Raw genomic sequence first — 20,908 nt, 5'->3', positions numbered from 1 at the left:
TTAATTTTAGTCCAATGTCTTCTTGTGAATTTTAACAGTGTTGCTTATTCCCTGTTTTATTTATATTATCTGTTTGTGCACATTACTAACTTACTCAGAAGGGAAAATGACACGAGGATGATGACATTTGTTAATGTAGCAGAACTTTAAATTTAAAATTTAAAGAAAGCTGAAGGATCTTATTCAAACCAGATACACTATAAACTGCACCAAATACATTGCACTGCAGCACTGGCACTCTGTCTCACAAAGAATTTCACCCAGTGCATATCTGAGCATTATACCATTCAGCTGCCCACTGGATAAGGGCTGGCCAGTGCATATCTGAGCATTATACTATTCAGCTGCCCATTGGATAAGGGCTGGCCAGTGCATATCTGAGCATTATACTATTCATTATACTATTCAGCTGCCCATTGGATAAGGGCTTGCCAGTGCATATCTGAGCATTATACTATTCAGCTGCCCATTGGATAAGGGCTGGCCATACACCATGTATGCCACTGAAACACCAACTGAGCTAGGTGCCAGGGAGCATCCTCAGTGATAGTCAAATGTGACATTCCACACTTCCCAACTTCTTTGATTGTAGTCTTCTCCTACAATTCTAAATACCTGAACAAGTATCTCTGGTAGTTGGATTCCTGCGCTGACCTTAAGCAGAAATCTTGCTGATGGACTTTTTTACCAAAAGAAACATCCCTACTGCTTTTATAATTTTTTTCTAGTGATCACCTTAAATATATTCCATGATCCCGTCATGCTATTTTCCCCTAATTAATCACCACACGATCATTTTATGTTTCTCTATTTGTCCCTTCCTTTTCAGATGACAAATAGTTACCTACAAAGATCAGAGATACCTATAAAGAACTGGAAGGAGGGGGTCGCTATGACAGCCCAACATTTAGTAGTCACTGAATAGTTGGTTTGTTTTTTGAATTTCCTCTTCATACAATTATGTAAAGAGATCTGATGCTAGTGATCCAGGGTAGCTACTATATAAGAAATCAGTACGACCACACTTAAGAAGACCATCAAGTGGATTAGTTTAAAGTGAACTCTTGCTTCTGAACTCATGTACTTTCCAGGGAAAAAGTTATAGCAAACCACTCTTCTTGACTATTTCAACCTGTAACAGAGCCTGTCTTATGCTAAATAGGAATAGGCAGAAATTTCCTATAGGTTCATTAATGTGTATATGTGCATGCATATGTGTGTGTGTGTTTTGTGTACAGAGGTTAGAGTTAGGGTTAGCAGTCATTACTAACATGGGATGCCTGTTACCCTTAATCCTAACCCTGCCCCTAAACCGAGCCCTACAGCTTACCTTAAAAAAACTCTTTCTGTAACTGTTCCACTGTTGAAAGAAGGCATTAGTGTTACAAAAGGGTTTTGGTAATAAGACTGCAAAAAGAAGGTACGTTCCTTTTGTGATATTTAGTAGTTTTAGTGTTTAGGGCTTACATTAATATGCATGTTAAAAATGTTTTGTCATACTTTGCACTTGACATTTAGGCCAGTCATAACATAATCCCCCCCTCCCCATCTCTCTCTCTGTATATATATATATATATATATATACACATATTTATGGGTCCTTAACAAAACCACGAAAGACCACAACACCTAACTGAAAAACATCAAGACCGGAATACTGAAAGTGCAAAATAACAAACCCGACAACAACAAAATCCCAAACAATGAACCAGGCAGGTGAGTTATTATGTGAGAGTGTGGTGCAGCTGTGTTTGGGATCTTGCACATTTCCAGCTGCAGTGTTATTTCAGAGGTGATATATTTGATTAGCAGGGGGTGTGGGGGGGGGTGGAGGGGCTTGCCCCTTGCAAAAGATTTTGTCTGTGATGTTCTCTGCTTTTACCTTTGATGTGTGCACATTTGATGTTCCAGGTTTCATTGTTGCTGAGTTTTATTATTTTGCACTTCTGGCATTCTGGTCTTGATGTTTTGCAGTTCAGTGTTGTCGCCTTTCATTGTTTTGATAGGGACCCATATATATATATATATATATATATATATATATATATATATATGGGACTTGGTGTAATACACAAGAAATCAGTTGTTAAAACATTGAGCAAAGCTGTTGAAACAAAAGCAATATTGATAAAAAACAAAAAAACACTGCACTCCTCATACCCCCTGCTAATTATATGTATGTATATATATATATATATATATATATATATATATATATATATATATATATATATATATATACCAGCTCTGAGATCGCATTACAGTGGGGAAAGGATAAATTCTCCGCTACCCACTGTTTTGCAATCTCACACAGAAAAAAAGCTGGTAATGTGTGATCACCTGATACTTGCTCAGTTGTACTGACTTTTTTTCTGTTCGATGAATTTTCTACATGATCATGTAAATGAAATGCGAGCATATATATTCAACATGCACATACACACACAGACACACAGACACACACACACACACAATATATATATATATATATATATATATATATATATATATATATATATATATATATATATATATATGGATCTACTTCATATGTTCGACAGTTCGCAATGTCGAAATTCATATGGCCAAGACCATATGATCAACACTTGAAATGTCGAACATATGAAAACCAAAACAAAAAAACAACAAATACCTAAACACAGCTAGCAGGGGGGCACGCACCCCTGCAACCCCCATGCGGGGCTCTGTCCCCCCCACACCCCCTGTAACTTAAATATACCAACTATGAGATCGCACTACAGTCCAGGAATGGAAATATTGCCATTTTGCACTATACGGAGATGCCAGTTCAGCATTGTCATATGAATTTCGGCATTTTGAAGTGACAATGTGAAGGGGACCCATATATATATATATATATATATATATATATATATATATATATATATATAAAATCATCATCTTCTTTCGGCTGTTCCCGTTAGGGGTCGCCACAACAGATCTTCTGTTTCCATTTCTTCCTGTCCTCTGCATCATGCTCTTTCACACCAACCGCCTGCATGTCCTCTCTCACCACATCCATAAACCTTATCTTAGGCCTTCCTCTTTTCCTCTTACCTGGCAGCTCCATCCTTAGCATCCTTTTCCCAATATACCCAGCATCCCTCCTCAGCACATGTCCAAACCAACGCAATCTCGCCTCTCTTACTTTGTCTCCAAACTGCCCAACCTGAGCTGACCCTCTAATATACTGATTCCTAATCCTGTCCATCCTAGTCACTCCCAGTGCAACTTGATGATAAATAGCAAGGTGAGGCCGATTTTGCCAATAAGGAGATGAAAACAGACTCGATGTATAAAAAATCTTAACTTGTAACTTGTAAGTTCCAACCAACTCCACAAAAGCCACCACACGAACTCTACTGCAAACGCTTCTTTATTGACCTAGGTTTCGTCCTTCCGAACTTCTTCAGAATACATACTATCATTTACACTCACCCATTTTATACATCGTCTAATATTGAATAATTGCTTAATTAATAGCCAATCTTTCCCACAATAAACTTTTAAAAAGGAAATGGCTTTAGTAAAAATCAGCGTGTACAACACAAAACATTATGCATTTCTAACTCATATACATATACTCCAAAGGAATTATATGTATGTAAACGCTTAAAAACTACTGATTAAATATACAATTAATCAATTTGTTCATAAATTAAATATAATTTTTTAAAAAATGCTTACTTTTATACATACACGTATTAAACCCTATATAATGTGTAACTAATTTCATATTATTTTAATAATGTATACTTGTTTAAAATGTGAATATACCTATCTAACACATCCAACTGGAACATATATATATATTGTAAGATATTCCTTATACATACACTATATTCCTATTAATGTATGGTATATGAAATAATGTATATAAAATAGAGATGTATGATTAGTATACCATGAATACAACCAATATGAACAAATATATTATAATAAGTTAATGATGTAAAATTTTTATCCATATAAGTGCAATTAATATATATTTTTATAAACATATGATATGCAATCCAATTTTTGTTATTAAATCAACCATTCAAGTATATGTCACTTGTAAATTAATATAATGTGTTCAAAGTATGATTATATATATATAAAAAATAATGAAATAAAAATAATTTTGAAATAAAATAAACAAATGGATATTGTTTGTTTAAGTACATATTATACATGTATATTAACATATATAATTGTACATGTATATATGTAACGTTTTGATGGATACCATGTATTATTTGTTATATATTCTATTAAGTTTCAATAATGGCATGATGGTCATATATTCATTTATTCCCGGGGGTATACATGAATTTAAATAAATCTGCCATTTTAATTCTTCCATGTCTAAATGATACATAGTTATCCTACCTTGTGGATCCTGTGTAATTTGATTAATAACCATGAATTTAAATTTATGATCATTATGTTCTATAATGTGTCTTGCCAGAGCATTACTACTTTTATGGTGCTGTATATCCAATAGATGTTCTTTGATTCGCTCTCTAAATTTCCTTTTCGTTTTTCCAACGTAAAAGGCTTTACATTGCTGACATAAAGCTATATATACTACATTTTTTGTTAAACAATTATAATGTCCATATATCCTAATGTTACACCCATTAATCATTATTTCTGTACCTGATTGGTGTATATAACTACATGTGCTACATGTTCCACATTTAAAATTTCCTTCTTTTCTATTTTTATATTTTTCAATATTTCTTTTACTTTCTAATATATTTTTGAAAGAAGGACTCTTCTTATATACGAATTTTATTGGTCCATTAAAGATTTGTCTCCCAATTTTATCACTGACAAAGAAGTCCCAATTTCTCTTAATGATATTTTCTATTTCCTTGAAACAATCATCAAATTTGATAATATACAATGGGATATTAGTATGGCAATCCTTCTCCAATGTATCTTTATTACCCAATGTGGTTCTATTCAAGGAACCTGTTTTTAATATTGCCCAGTGCAAATCTTAACATCTTTAAGTCTGCCACATCCAGCTCTGACTCCTGCCTTTTCGTCAGTGCCACCGTCTCCAACCCATATAACATAGCTGGTCTCACTAACCTCTTGTAGACCTTCCCTTTCACTCTTACTGGTACCCGTCTGTCACAAATCATTCCTGACACTCTTCTCTACCCATTCCTCCCTGCCTATACTCTCTTCTTCACCTCTCTTCCACACTCACCATTACTCTGAACTGTTGATCCCAAGTACTTAAACTCATTCACCTTTACCAACTCTACTCCCTGCATCCTCACCATTCCTCTACCCTCCCTCACATTTACACACATATATTCTGTTTTAGCCCTGCTGACCTTCATTCCTCTCCTCTCTAAAGCATATCTCCATCTCTCCAGGGTCTCCTCAACCTGGTCCCTACTCTAAATACATATCACAATGTCATCTGCAAACATCATAGTCCACGGGGCCTCCTGTCTGATTTCATCTGTCAACCTGTCCATCACTACTGCAAATAAGAAAGGGCTCAGAGCTGATCCTTGATGTAATCCCACCTCCACCTTAAACGTATCTGTCACTCCCACCGCAGTCCTCACCAATGTCACACTACCCTCGTACATATCCTGTACCACTCTTACATACTTCTCTGCCACTCCCGACTTCCTTATACAATACCACAACTCCTCTCTAGGTGCCCTGTCATATGCTTTCTCTAAGTCCACAAAGGCACAATGCAACTCCTTCTGACCTTCTCTGTATTTCTCCAACAACTCTCAGAGCAAATATTGCATCTGTTATGCTCTTTCCTGGCATGAAACCATACTGCTGATCACTAATCATCACCTCCCTTCTTAACCTAGCTTCCACTACTCTTTCCCATAACTTCAAGCTGTGACTGATCAATTTTATCCCTCTGTAGTTATTGCAGCACTGCACATCACCCTTATTCTTAAAGATAGGTACCAAAACACTTTTTCTCCACTCCTCAGGCATAGTTCTACACACACGTGCGCGTGCACACACACACACACACACACACACACACACACACACACACACACACACACACACACACACACACACACACACATTCATACATACACACATGTACACACACAGAGATACAAATACATTTTTATCTTGTATATCAGCTTAGTTCCACTAGGGTAGTGACTTCTTTTTAGGGAAGGCCTGAGGTCATATTTGTACTACTAGTGGAAATTTGGCCCGAGCATTGAGTAATTTCCTTACTCTTTTCAATAGGTGCCCTAGGACAAATGAGATCTTGGTTTAATGTCTCATCTGAAGGACTGTACACTCAGGAGTGCAGAACCCCCTTTATTCTGCACTACAGCATCCGCACTGAAAATTAATCCATACACCTGGGGTGGGAATAGAATCACTGGCCTTCACCAAAGGCAAATGTGTTATTTGCCGTGCCACTGGAACTGATTTTATGCTCTAATATTTGCTTTCATCAAATATAGGAAGATATACCAGTGTAGCAGAACTAGAATTTGAAATGCATGCATAATAGTTGTAATGTGGACAGCATAATGAGACCAATTCAGTTAATATGACCTGAACCTGATATGATGCTGTATCCCAAAATTAATACTTTAAAAATAGCACCATATCAGTAAGGAAAAACATTTTATCCTGAGCTCAACAGTCATTTTTAGGTAAATCATTGTGAACACTTACTGAGATTATGAAGGGCATTTTACAGTAATTTCTGAGGTAATGAAATGGAGGGTAAGTGCTGGAAAAATATAGTAATATCTTGCCATGTAACTCTAGCAAATAAACATTAACCAGTAAAATGCATTTTGAGACTTACTGATTCACTTTTTTAAAATGCTGCAGATAGTGAAGAGTTTCAAAACAAGACATTGCTGAAGTTCCGAAGTTCACAATCTCCATCACCCAACATGAAGAACAGAAGAAGGGATTCTAGCATCAACAGAAAATCTTCATCTTTTTCTAGGACTTCAAAGCTGCAAAATGAAAAGCTGAGTAACACAGACTTCTCTAACGTACCTCTGATTAGTTTCCTTTCTGGTTCTATAGTAAAATGAACAGTATATGTACTCCTGGTTGCCACATCTGAATTAATGGCTATGTCAGCTCAGAATTATCACTTCAGCTCTTGGTTTATAGTTCTTAGCCACTGGCATGCTTATTTCTCTGATTATATATAAAAAGTGAATTCTGTTTATTGTATTTGTAGAGTTGGTTGTCCAGCTAATCCAATGATCCATTTACTGTGGACAGCTAGTGTGGTGTACTGCAAGTCATACACTTCCAAGCTATACACTTTAGGAATAAACTTTCTCTGCAGTGTTTAGAGCATTTGGGTGATGGCATTAGAAAAAACAACTTTACAAAAATTGGTTAAATGATATTACTAAGCTCCCTCAAAGCTCGCTATTTCATATCTAGGCAGGCATCCAACTTTAATAGCCCCAAGACTTTCTTACTAAGATTGATTTCAATACATAGATATCTAAGCAACAACACTAAATTTACACTTTAGTGGGGCAATGTGTTCTGATCTAAACATCTTAGCAGATGTCTTTAGAAAATGTCTCACTTAGTTTCTCTTCTGTCTTGTTTACTCCCACAAGCTCCTCAAAAACAGTTTTGGTCCATTTCCTTTTACTGCATCCCACAAATGTTCTTCATAAGTCTTCTCAATGGCAACCTGACACAGATTGCCTATGCCTTGTTTCAAAAAGTCCTAAAATAATTTTATTGTCATTTCTTTCAGCCACATTTTAGCATTTTTATTTCTACTGGTAAAACTTCATAGGTAGGTACTAGGCTATTGGCCCTAGGGCCTATACAAGCTTAGCCAAAAAGGTACTCTGGCTTTCGCCACTCAAGAAAATTATTTTCCTGTGCCCCTGTCAAGCAGAACCACAGAAGTGATCCCTGGGGTGAATTTCCTATTACCCACATCTTCAACAAAGCAGGTCATACCCCTTGCTAAACATGGTACCCTGTCTACTAAATCCAGCTACAATTCCATGTCATTCTATCTCACTCCGTCCAAACTACTCAAATGTGTTTACAAATCAGCTGAAAGACATGTATTTAAGTTTTCCTTATTCAGCAATAAATATAGCAGTGATTCTATCATGGACAAACCACAACAGCCATATTATCCTTAACTAGCTTTATAAATAGAAATTTAGATGATGATAACTTATTTGGAATCATATTTACAGAACTATTACGAATCTTTTATTTTGTCTCTTGTAATGTACTGTTAGATTTTCCCATATGTGGCTAATTTATTACACCTACTAGTTATATCACCAATTACTTGCAAGAGCAACCATTCATAAAATTCCATTTGGGCCCATACTTGTTCATTACCTTCATGACTTACTCCCAGTTTAATGTATCTAATGCACAAGCTCTGCACTGTGGCTGATGGTTGCTAATGACCTCAAAGCAAGGCGAGGACTGCAGGAAGCAAATGAATGGGTAGAGTTAACTGGAATGGGGTAGGACTGTGGTACAGCAGATCCAATGTATAAATAACTGGTCAAACACTATTGCACATGCTAATCAGAATTCCAGTAGTAGTAGCCTTCTTCAGAATTTTTGTCTGTGCTACTTTTACAAGGAGTCAATTTCTGACATATGAGGTGATTCTAGCCACTTTATTGATGGAGTGCACCTTAAATGCTTGATTGTGAGCAAATAAAAATGGCCACAGTAATGTATTTCTTTACTCAACTACACACACACGCACACATGCACACACACACGCACATACACACTAGCTCTCCTAATCCATATCACTAATTAATTGATTGTGATCAAATGACAGAGGAACTCAGTAATTTTTCATCCATAGCCTGTGTCAGTATCCACCAATTTCTGACACTTTATTGACTGTGTAGAACTCAGATGTGTGACTGTGACCAAATAAGAAAATAATAAAATTGGTCAAAATAATGTATTCTGGCCTTTTTCACTCAAACACATATTACCCTGCCAAGCTAAAGCAGTGACTGTTTAAATGCAATCAAATACCAGCTAGAGTGAATTACTTTCACCCACAGACTGCTTATATACCAACAAGTTACAGCCACTTTATTGACTATATGCATCTCAGATGTCTAATGTGATCAAATAAATGAATAAATAAATAATGGCAACAATAATCTATTTCATTATATTGTTGTCAGACATATATTGTGCAATATATTGTAACCCCCCACACACACATAATGTCTAACAATTATTGACAGTTGTATTGATTATGATTACCTCACATTTCTGATTGTGATCAAAAGAATTAATAAATAATGGACATCATGTATTTCAGTTCATTGCTGTCTGACACTTACAATGCAACCCACTGCAACCCCCAATGCATGCACACACACTCACACACATGTTCATGCACTCACACTTACAGATATACCCACACCCACACACACACACACACACACACACACACACACACACACACACACACACACACACACACACACACACACACACACACGCCCACAACTTACAGCCACTTTATTGACTGTGAACATCTCAGGTGTCTCATTATAACTGAACAAACAAATAAATGAATAATGTCCACAGTAATACATTTCAGATCACTGCAGATACAAACACACATCCCCTTGCTGTTCCCCACACGTAGAAGTGCTCACTAATTACATCCATTTTATGGATTGTATATACATCAGATGTCTGACTGCAATCAAATGAATAAATAATGGCCACAATAATGTATTTCAGTGTATTCAGACATCCATGTGTGTGCATGTCTCACACACACACACACACACACACACACACACACACACACACACACACACACACAATTGCAAACAAAATTGCAAACAAAATACAATACAATTACTGTCAGATGCAAGCTGTAGCTATTATAGCCTGACTAGTCTCCACAGCACTGCTCTCTGAAATAAACCTCCAAGGTGTCCTTGAAGAAGCTTAAATATTTATATGTTTTTACTCCAAGAGGAAGGAAGTTCCAGTCTTCATCTACTCTTTCTGGTAACTACTTTGTGTCTCTTGTGTTCTTACTATATGTGTGTATTAAGATGAGGGAATCTAGCTACTCGGTCATTTTTAGTCCTATGCATTTCTACAGGCATATGAGTTCTGAAAGGCTTTAAAACTTGTATTACATAGACATTAATATGTCTATAAGTTACTGAGAATTAAAGTTACAGTACATAATCTTTATGTCATAACAAATCTCTGAATTCTGTAAATATGCATTTTATCTTTTCAATGTTCAACCATTTTGTTTCACAGAAAGAACACCAGAACAAACTTCCATATTCTGTTATGGGTTTTATTAAGTATACCTAAAGCCACCTTCTACAATTGAACATCTCTGGATAGTACCGCTTTCCTTATACAGCATAATACTTTACTACATTCATTAATTACATGGCCATCATACCGAAACTTAACTTGTTATCCCCCAAATGCATAGATCTTTAAATAGAGCTAGTTTTTCAATTCTGCTGTCTTTAATTTTCTATATAAAATTATTTAACCCTTCCAAAATGCATCTAGGTAACCTTTTCAATATTTATAATCATACGATTTTCATTTGCCCATTTGCTAAGATCTTGTCAGAATGTTTGCAGCCTCTCTACATCAGCTACATTTGTTATGTACTTTCTGAACTTAACTTTGCCTTTATAAAAGGAGTAGAATATATCTGGTGGAATCTCTAGATTTTAAATATAAACGCCAAAGACTCCAGGCTGTCTGCTAGAACTATCTGCCTGTTACTAAGCAATTGCTCACCCCCTACAGCTATGTGTAGATACAGTCTAAGTCTACAAAACTTGCCAACTAGTAGCTAATGATATGCTATATCAAGTGCTGTACTAAAATCAATGCATATTACATCCACTTTGATGTTGTTTACAATGGCTATTATAATGTTATTGTAGCAAAACTTAATACACACCATTATGAATATTCTTTGGTACAAGCATATTAATAAACATTTATAAACCTTATCTTGCTCATCTGATCATTTAACATATTTAATATTATTATTTCTATCATTTTCACTGAGTTAGGTAGCAAACTAATAGGCCTATAATTTTTTAAACTCTCTCTGGCTTCCTTAACTTGTAATGAGATTGAGAATTGGTGATTTCCAAACCCCTGGAATTATCTTGGTGTCAAAACATGTTTTGGATCTTTGACTTAAAGATAGCCCAAACATACCTCATTGTTTTAAGGCATTTATTAGTTACCCCTTCTTTACCTGCTGCCTTGTTATTATCAAGTTCTGCTAATAAAGTATAAATTTATGTATCATGTACTACTAAGATATTGCTCTCTGTATACGGATACTCATTTATATGGCTGTTTTTGTATCTATATTGGATAAGCCTTCTACTCCCTCAACCTCAAAACTCCAACTAGTAACTTTAACTGACCTGAATCCTAATGCCAGAATCAAACTATGTCAATATGTGCATATAAAACCTCTGCACTTGCAGGCCTTTCTTAACACATATGACACCCTACCGCTATTCTTTTCCCGGGAATACTTTAATCTTAATTCTCTTTGCCTAATATGTCATTGTACAGCAAACTCTCAGTTAACTGGAAGTCAAGCAGCTGGCACTCTCAAGCAACCAGCAAAAAAATCAATGAAATACAGTACAATTTTCATGTGTTGCACTTTCTGTCTCCCTTTGCAGAAACATGTTACGTTTTTAGAATTTTGGAGTTTTAAAAAGGAAAACAGGAATACATTCCCTCTCTCCCCAACCTGGGAACAAGGCAAACCAAACAAATAGTATAGGGCACAGTATTAGTCAGGCCTATTTTTAACAGTAACTCTCAAGCAACCAGAAACTACATTTATCCGGCATCTACCAATCCCCATGGGTGCCGGTTAACTGAAAGTTTACTGCAGTGACATCTAAGACAAAAAACTCCAAAAAGAACACTCTTGATGAGGCAAAGCGCCAAAACCAAATCATTTATTGTAGAAACAGTCAAGTCACATAAAAACAAACAAAACAGATCACATCCACATGAACACTCTTGACACAACTGTGTTTTAGTTCTCAATGATATAGACCTTGTCAGACAACAACAGGACACAAGATAACCCCCTGTTATATACCCCTTCAATTAAATACTTCAATTAAACAATCAAGACTTGAATGAATCAAATTAAAACTTGTATGCATAATGTAAGTCATAAAATATATATCTACCAAAGACATTTTGTACTGTTAGTACAAATACTGGTTATAGATAAGTTTTAAAAATTATTAAAAATGTAAATAACATGAAATGTAATGAAGATATATAAATATTTACAAAACACATATAACTTAATATAAAACATACTTATAGCTCTACCTTGTGGAAATCATAAATATTGCTCTAAAACATTAAAAATTAACCTAAAAAATTTTATAACTTAGCTGATCTCATTTTAAGGACTGCGGCGGGGGAACTCATATAATTCAACCCTGGCAGTTTGTTGGCTTCCAATACTAATTGTTAGTACAACTCCCTATACTCCAAATGTGTTTCCTAAGACCCTCCTCTTATATCAATAGGTACTTCTTCCAGTACAAAAAACATGAAACTATACCCTAAACATATCAACATGTGTTTGTAAAGTGCATTCTTTTGATTACCTTTCTTAATGTCATACATATGCTCGTACATACACTTCCTGAGCTTTCTTTCCAACTTCCCGACATAAAAAGCCTCACAAGCGTCACAAAAAACAAGATATACTATAACTTTTGCATCACATGTATAATAGGACCTTGCAGTAATAAGTCTGTCCCTACTTCCTAAGTATATGTCCTTTAAATTGGAAGCAAAGGGGCATTGTGGACAAAACCCATATTTATAAGTCCCTGTTTTGTTCTTAAATTTGAATTTATTTGGTTGCCTCTCCAAAATATTCTTTAAACTTTGTCCCTTCCTGCATGCACATTTGAAAGGATTGTCAAAGATTGTGTGTAAGTCCGACAGGCTAACAAACTTGCTCCACTCATTTTCAGTAACTTTCCTAATAGCATGAGCATCCCCGTTGTAGTCTGTAACAAAGGCCCTTTCAAAAACTCCACCACCTTGTTTGTCCACATTATTGGCCCCTGTGGATGAATCACCTACAGTGTTTTCTTCTTTTCCCAAAATAGGTGCAAATCTATCACTTCTGCCACTTAAAACTTCAGTCTTAACCTCATTAATTAGGTGCCTGGGATAGCCTCTTTCTAAAAACATTTTACCAACAAGTCAAATTTCAACTACAAGATCATTGTCATTCAAGGTCATTCTACTACCCTGAATGAACTGTCCTTTCACTACCCTTCTCTTCTGACTATGGATGTGCACTGCTGAAGTATTAAAAGGAATTGGAATATGTCTCTTTCCTGTGTACTTTGGATTTAAAACCATTAGTGTCTTTTTCAATGGTGACATCCAGATAGTTAACACTATTATGTTGAATACTGTGGGTAAATTTTAAAAAATTGGTAGAACTGGTAATATAATCAAGAAATTCTAAACATCGGTCCTCTGTATCTACCCAAAATAAGCAGCTTTCATTCAAAAATCTTTTGTAGAAAACCCAACAGTCTGTAAACCTGGAATTAAAAAACATATTTCTCCTCCCGACAAGATAAAACTATTTGACATAAGTAGGGGCACAACTAGCACCCATTGCAACCCCTTTCAACTGATGGAAAAATTTTACTTCAAATTATATAAAATTATTTTTGAGAACTATATCTATAAGATCCAAACGGACTTGGGTTTCATCATTAGTAAAATTTTTGTGACACCTTAACACTTCACCTAAGTATTCAAGACCTTCCTTATGTGGAACTGTGGTGAAAAGGTCATCTGTATCAATAGTGATGAAGATTAAATTATCTTTACAAAACTCATGTCTTATTTTTCTTAAAAAATCACATGAGTCCTTTAGAACCTCTATTCCACCCATTAAAATGCCCTTAATCTTGTAATCCATGGGTGCCGGTTAGCTGAGAGTTTATTGTAGAGACATCTAAGACAAAACAGTACTACACTGCCTCTGCAAGCCAAACACTATAAATAGCTTGATGTTATGTAACCTGTAGCACTGTCATAATTTGTAATGTTGAAAAACATAACTCCTTAGGTAAATATTGTACTTTGTGTTGCAAATCATATTAACTTTGTAATCCACTGCACTTCTACACCTGGATGGCTGAAAGGATCCCAGAGCCAGCCTACTTAACTTGTCAACAAGCACAATAGATGAAAATAAACCAAATGTTATTGTATGTTTCAAAAATGTACTAATTGCTTACATCTGTGAGGTAGATGATATAATTTCAGTTGTGAAAATAAAAGTTGAGAAACCAACGTATATTGCATGGTTGTCACAATTAATTTCTTGTATTCTGCTTTCTTCTTGAATTGCTTCTGGTTTGTCAAGATAGTTCGCATTTTTGACAAATTAATTCATACTAAATTCTCCGATAGAAAATAACTTTGGACTATTTTATCGTAGGGTATTTGGCATGAACAGGTTTTACCAGATTATTTCTCAAACAATGGCTGTGAGGATCCTAAAGTGCTTCTGTGCCAAAAATTAGACAGGAGAAATAAAAGAGTGCAAGTGTGCTCTACATAAACAGTAACAATGGAACATCTGCAATTTATATCAGAATGAAATCTGTTGCAATATTTTCTGCAGTATGGGGACATAGTGTGTTTTGAGTTAGCTTCATCCTCATTTCACATTATGATCTGTACTGTCCCACTAATATAGCCGTTGTTGTATTTAGAATAAGTTTTGTGACACACAAAATGTCTTCAGTGTAATACTTAATCAGCACAGTTCATTTTTTAAGTACAGATTAAGGTAATCCCATTTCCTACCCAGTTATATAGAGTCAAGGTATGATGCTTAGAAATGACTCAGGAATATCCCCAACCAGTATTCCTAATGTATTCAGGGAGCAATATAATAAACAATGTTTAAACATTTATAAATTTTATCTCAGATATTCATGGGGTAGAATCCCTTTTTTAGGTTTCTACAGACACTGGGGGCTTCACTGCTATTATGTATAAGATAAACTTTTTCCACCACTGCATTTTATTTTAAAATAGTTAAAATGATTGTCAAATAGTAGATAATGTCATTTTTAATAGCAGGATATTGCTACATGAGTTTTTCTTCTGCATTTATTTTTTAGGCAGAACATACAACTAATTGACTTCTTAATGGTAGGCTATTGCTCAAAGATGTTTACTACTTCATACAGCTTGACATCAGAGCCTGTATCTAATTCCCAATTGTTATATATTTAACAGTGAAGTGACATGGTGGGGATTTACAGTCTCAGAATTAGAGGCATGGGTTTATTTCTGACTTCTGACATCTGGGTAGACATGACTTCATAATGAAGACTTCTTTCTACCTCCCGAAGATAAACAATGCAGGTTAATTAGCAGTTCTAAATATGTTACTGTTTTTTATTGTGGAGCTCTGTGTCACCCTTACAAAGGAGCTTCTTGCTAATACAGATTAAATGTGGCCCACAAAAGAAAATCAGTAAAATGAACGTGTATTATGTGCTATTTCATTTCATACAAGTGGCATTTTTAAACTGTTTACTTTGTGCTATATAGACTTAATTAGGAATTATTCATATTTCAATGGCTTTGAGTTAGACAAGAAAAATCTGGTCTTGAACATGAAATTATATTATTGATAGTATTTTTTTGCAAATTGGTAGGTGGTGAGAGTTGTTATCCTGCTCAGAAGTGAACACCTTCACTCGTCACCTACACTCACCTACAGTTCCTTACAGTATCACTTCTTTCACAGATTCTGCACATAAAAACCGAGTAGAAATCCCTAGCCTGCTAATTACTCCAATTCTGGACAGAACAAGTCCTTTTGCTTCTTCTCCCTAATCTCTAGGCCCCTCTAAATGGCTTTCCTACCTTTGGCTGAATGTAAAGTAGATGTGGCTGCAGTTCAAGGGTAAAAGTGCCACAAGCTACAACTCCACTATTTATCATTGAGAATCACTGCTGGCCCACTTTCTATTGGCAGTAATTCAAAGTTTTTTTCTTATTTTCTCTGTACTCTGTGAGTATGGAGTTACATTGTGTTTAATTAAGGGGATTGTGGAGGTAAGCTCTCAAACTGGGGTGCAAAGACCTTGCCCCTGGCAAAAACTGTTTTTATTTTATTTATTTATTTATGTTTGTCTTGTTGAGGTTTTGACTGCATTTTTTCATTCAGTTATAACATCAGCCAGTCAAGATTTATAGTAGAGCCCTCTCAAATACATAGCAGTTTATACTCACCAGGAAGACAGTAAACACAAATTGCATGGCTGTATTGGGGCAGTAATCGTCCTGGTGTACAGCATGAGTCACAGTTTTAATAGCATCTGATGCTCTCTAACATAATATAGCTGGCACATCATATGGGGCTTGATATCAAGACTTTAAAAATGGAATCCCTTTCCAAATATTAAAACTTGCTTCATAGCAGAAGTTGGAATTCTAGGATTTTCCACATCATAAATTTGAAATTCCACTGTAAAAACAGCTTTTAACCCTTAATGGCACAACTATGATTTTCAGACAACAGTTTTAATTCCACGAATATGTCTGACTTTGATTCTTAATACTGCTGCTTGAGGAATTAACTTCTATGACTGGCACAGAATAAAACAGGTAATTTTCAAAACATTTGCCAGACTACACCAAATTTCTCACAACTGTATTTGCTGTGATCTCTCTCTCTCTCTCTCTTTCTCTTATGCTCTCTCTCTTTCTGCCATTCTTTGAATGTTCACCTACGTCATGACAAGAATTGGGCACATTTATAATGCAGTGTATTCATTTTACCTTTCCCTGCAAATAATGACTCAGCAATGATAAGAAATAAAAAATCACAGCTACATAAAAACATAAACAGAATATGTTGGTAGAAGAATATCACTCATCATTTTACCTACCTTGTTTTATCCCATGCCAAGAACATAGACTGCACAAACCTCCATGCATACAAGTCTGCGATCATGCATTTTCTTAAATATGCTGTGTTTTGTCTTTTAGTGGTTTCCATGATACTGAAGAACTTAAGAAAAAGTGGCTCAGCAAATTAAACATGCCCCCAGGAGAGTTACCAAGTGGCTTACTGGCTGCAGTTTACCTTCGGATTGATGCATTAAGACCAGGACAGTGGTTTGTAAGTCATTTTGAATGTTTTCTATGCCTGCCTCATTAAACAGTTTTACAGACTTTAATGACTACATATATCTACAGAAAATTAATTACAGGGCATACCCTAATTTAGCAAGGAGTGCATTGTGAATTATAACAAAAGTATGAAAATAGGGACCATAAACAGTTCCAGGCATGAAGCACTTCTAAAGTCATATGCTCATTTCTGAGTCTTAACTAAAATGGGTCTCCTATTTTGAGTACTATCAATATACATTTAATCTAATTGTTGACTATTCCAGTCGTAGAGCTACTTATGATTTGAGAAGGGATAGTATTTTACAGTGGATGCAAGTGCCATAAAACAGCCTCTTCTTCTTAGATTACTTCACTTGCAATAACTTTTCATTGCAGTTGTTTATTATGAGGTCTAGTACATTCCGGTAATCTGTCTTTCACAATGTAAAGCTTCATACAGTGAATACAAATGTTAGGCATTTTTCTGCTCCACTCTTCTTAGCATATTTCCAGTTTGTAGTCTATTGTTTCAAACATGTTAATTTTTGCCCCTGTTAACGCACACACAACTTTTGCTTTCTTACCATTTTTCTACTTGCAGAAACATGCAGCATCATTTTCCACCAGACTAGTCTTTACTAAACAAACATGAACTAAAATTATACAATGGTTATCAAGAAGTGGCATTAAATAATAGGCAAACAACTTCCACCATGGCTAAAATTTACCCAAAGGAAGAAGTGACAGTCCATAAATCCTTCTAAACATTGGAGCTTGTCATTATTAGAACACAAGCAGCAAGTTCCACAAAATAAATACCCCATATCCATAGTACAATCCCTGGGCTAAAACAACACTGTTAAATTACTCCACTTATGTCAATTAAAAAAAAAAAACAAGCTGACATAGGTTCATAGGTTCATAGGTTGGTACTAGGCTATCAGCCCTAGGGCCTATACAAGCCTAGCCATAACAATTCCCTGGCTATTTCTTCCCACACTATTTACTTCCCTGGACCCCTGTCTAGCAGGGTGACTGACGTGATCCCCGGGGTGAATTTCCTTTCTCCCATCCAGTCATCAAGGTTCCTTTTGAAGAGGGCCAAAGAGGCACTCTGCTTGACATGTATGGGCAGTCTATTCCAGAGTCTGGGGAGTCTCTGGGTCAGGAAGCTATCCCTCCAGCATGTTTTGTTTATTGCAATGACAAGATTTAGATGCCTGGAGCACGTGGCTCTGAGGGATTGGGATTTCTTTAAGTGTAGCGTGTCCAACAGCTCTGGGTTTGACATGGCCTTGTATGTTAAGCAGAGATCGCCTCAGAGTAGACGATATGCGACAGAGTATAGCTGGAGTTTTTTAAGGCGGTCAGCATAGGGCATCTGCTTTAGGCCTGTGATTCTTTTAGTGAGGTATTTCTGCGGCTTTTCTAGTTGTTGCAGATGTCTTGAGCGGTACATACCAAATGGGGTGTTGTATTCTATAATGGGTCTAATGATGGATGAGTACAGTGGGACAATGACCTCCTTTTTTCTGGATGAAAAGCCCTTAGTGGTGAGGTGTGCCACATAGAAGGATTTCCTGACTGTTGTGGCAATGTGGTTATTGAAGATGAGACCACTGTTCACCTGTGTCCCTAAGTCTCTTATCACACTTTCGGTGTTTAGTGTATTGCCACCTATGTGATAATTCACGGGAACATGTTTTTTCCCAAAGGGGATAACTATACATTTCTTGGCATTAGCTCTGGCACCAAGCATCTGTTTCTGTAAGGCCCTTTTGTAGAGTATCCACATCATTTGGGGATTCAATAATGGCTCCCAGTTTGCAGTCATCTGCAAACATTGTTAGCCAGAGTCTCTTAGTGTTGGCCTGTACTTTAGAGAAGTAGATGTCAAACAAGAGAGGTCCCAGGACTGAACCCTGAGGTACTCCACTTGTCACTTGTCTGGAGCTGGATTTGGAGTCAGCTACTTTTACAGTGTGGGTTCTGTCAGTAAGCCAGTTGGCAACCCATCGAGTGATGTAGGGATTAATGCTCAGCTTAGTAAGTTTATCTATGATTCCAGAGTGGGGGATGGTGTCAAAGGCCTTGACGAGGTCCAGATAGACCTCGTGAACTGCCTTACCCTCATCCACGGCTCTGGAGACTGATTCGAGGAAGTCAATAAGGTTCAGGAGACAAGATTGGCCCTTCACAAACCCAAACTGGGTGGGGTCCAGTGTTTTAAGGTTGCCAATGTCTTTGTTTATAAGTTCCATGATAATACGTTCCATGGCCTTGCAGATCAGGCTCGTCAGACTGATGGGGCGGTGGTTCCCGGGATCCAAGGTGGATCCCCCCCTTGTGAAGTGGGATAATTGTAGCTGTGCGCCAGTCAGTGGGCATGAAGCCGGGGGTGAGGGTATGATTAAACATGACACTTAGGTGAGGTGCCAGTTCATTTTGTAGTTCATGTAGTACACAGCCCGGGATGTCATCTTGTCCCATGGATGCTGTATTCTTAGCTTTGGAGAGTGCGTTTTTTTACCTGTGTGGCCATTATTACCAGAATTTGGCAATCTTCCAGTATTGAGATGGGCCATTTAGGGGGTGAGAGGGGGGGTGAAGTTGGCACTGAATCGATCTGCCAGGATATTGGCAATATCCTTGCGATCGGTATATTTAATGCCATTCTGTTGTAGCTCAGAGCAGATCTGAGCATTGCCATTTAGATTCTTGACATAGTTATAGAATGCCTTGTGGTTGTCTTTGGAATCTTTGGCAATTTTATTTTCGTAACTAGCTTTGGAGGATTGTATGAGGGATCTCAGCTTCTTACTGAGGCTGGTAAGGGAGTTTTTTGCATCCTGGGATTTTCCTCTTTTCTGCAACAGTTTTTTCCTTTTGTTGTAAAGTTTGTTTATGGCAGGGGACCACCAGATTGGCTTCCTCATTTTGGAGGAGAGCATCTTGGTTCTATTTGGGATGGCACAATTCATGCATGAGTGGATGTGCTCATAGAGTGCCTTAGTGTAGGACTCAGCAGTCGAACTTTCAGTTCCCGTCTGCATGGGTGCCATGAAGTTTGTAACTTTTGACTTGAGTAGCATGAATACCTCTTTAATACCACACTGTAAGTAGGACAAACTATAGCTATTAAGGTACTGTGTATGCATTTCCACATTCAAGAGTGCATAAACACACAGTGAGTACAATACCTGTCCCCAATGACTCATATCACTGCACACAAATGAACCATGAAAAGAATGTGTCTATACAGTACCTTAATATTAAAAAGGTAATACAATTCCTCTTTTTTAAATATTGCCTCCACTGTATAATAATAAAACAGGTCCTAGAAAACTTCTGTTTTACTCACAGTAGGGGGCCAGTAGTTGGGGAACATGGACCACACTCTCCATTTTAAACAAAGCCATGCACCATGGGTAAAATACAATTTAACACCCTGGACAGTATAATACAATGCTATCTCTTCAGTTCCCAGTGTTCAAATTTCCTGAAAAAAATGGAAGCTGCTATTTGCAGATATACTGGCATTTTTTTGGTTCTGACAAGTAACAATAGGTATTTTTCTTGCATTTGAGAATTTAGTATCTCTTCCTCCTCTCTATCCCAAACTCATTGTCTCTTTCTGCCTTTTACCATCAGT

The 20,908-nt window shown here is 36.6% G+C and overlaps 1 protein-coding gene across 1 annotated transcript in view; it reads left to right on the top strand.

Moving 5' to 3' along the window:
* The window catches only part of LOC122797184 (cyclic nucleotide-binding domain-containing protein 2-like), a 605,654-nt gene that overhangs the window by 363,573 nt on the left and 221,173 nt on the right, over positions 1 to 20,908 (top strand). The window contains exons 9-10 of the mRNA XM_044066007.1: positions 6,865 to 7,009; positions 17,131 to 17,263. Of these exons, the coding sequence (XP_043921942.1) occupies positions 6,865 to 7,009; positions 17,131 to 17,263 (278 nt within the window). The remainder of the gene's footprint in view (positions 1 to 6,864; positions 7,010 to 17,130; positions 17,264 to 20,908) is intronic.

The sequence above is a fragment of the Protopterus annectens genome, chromosome 3.part0 (genome assembly GCF_019279795.1).
Source record: "Protopterus annectens isolate FY-2018-M chromosome 3.part0, PAN1.0, whole genome shotgun sequence".
In the NCBI taxonomy this organism is placed as follows: Eukaryota; Metazoa; Chordata; order Ceratodontiformes; family Protopteridae; genus Protopterus; species Protopterus annectens.
This window is presented reverse-complemented; position numbering and strand designations above follow the sequence as displayed.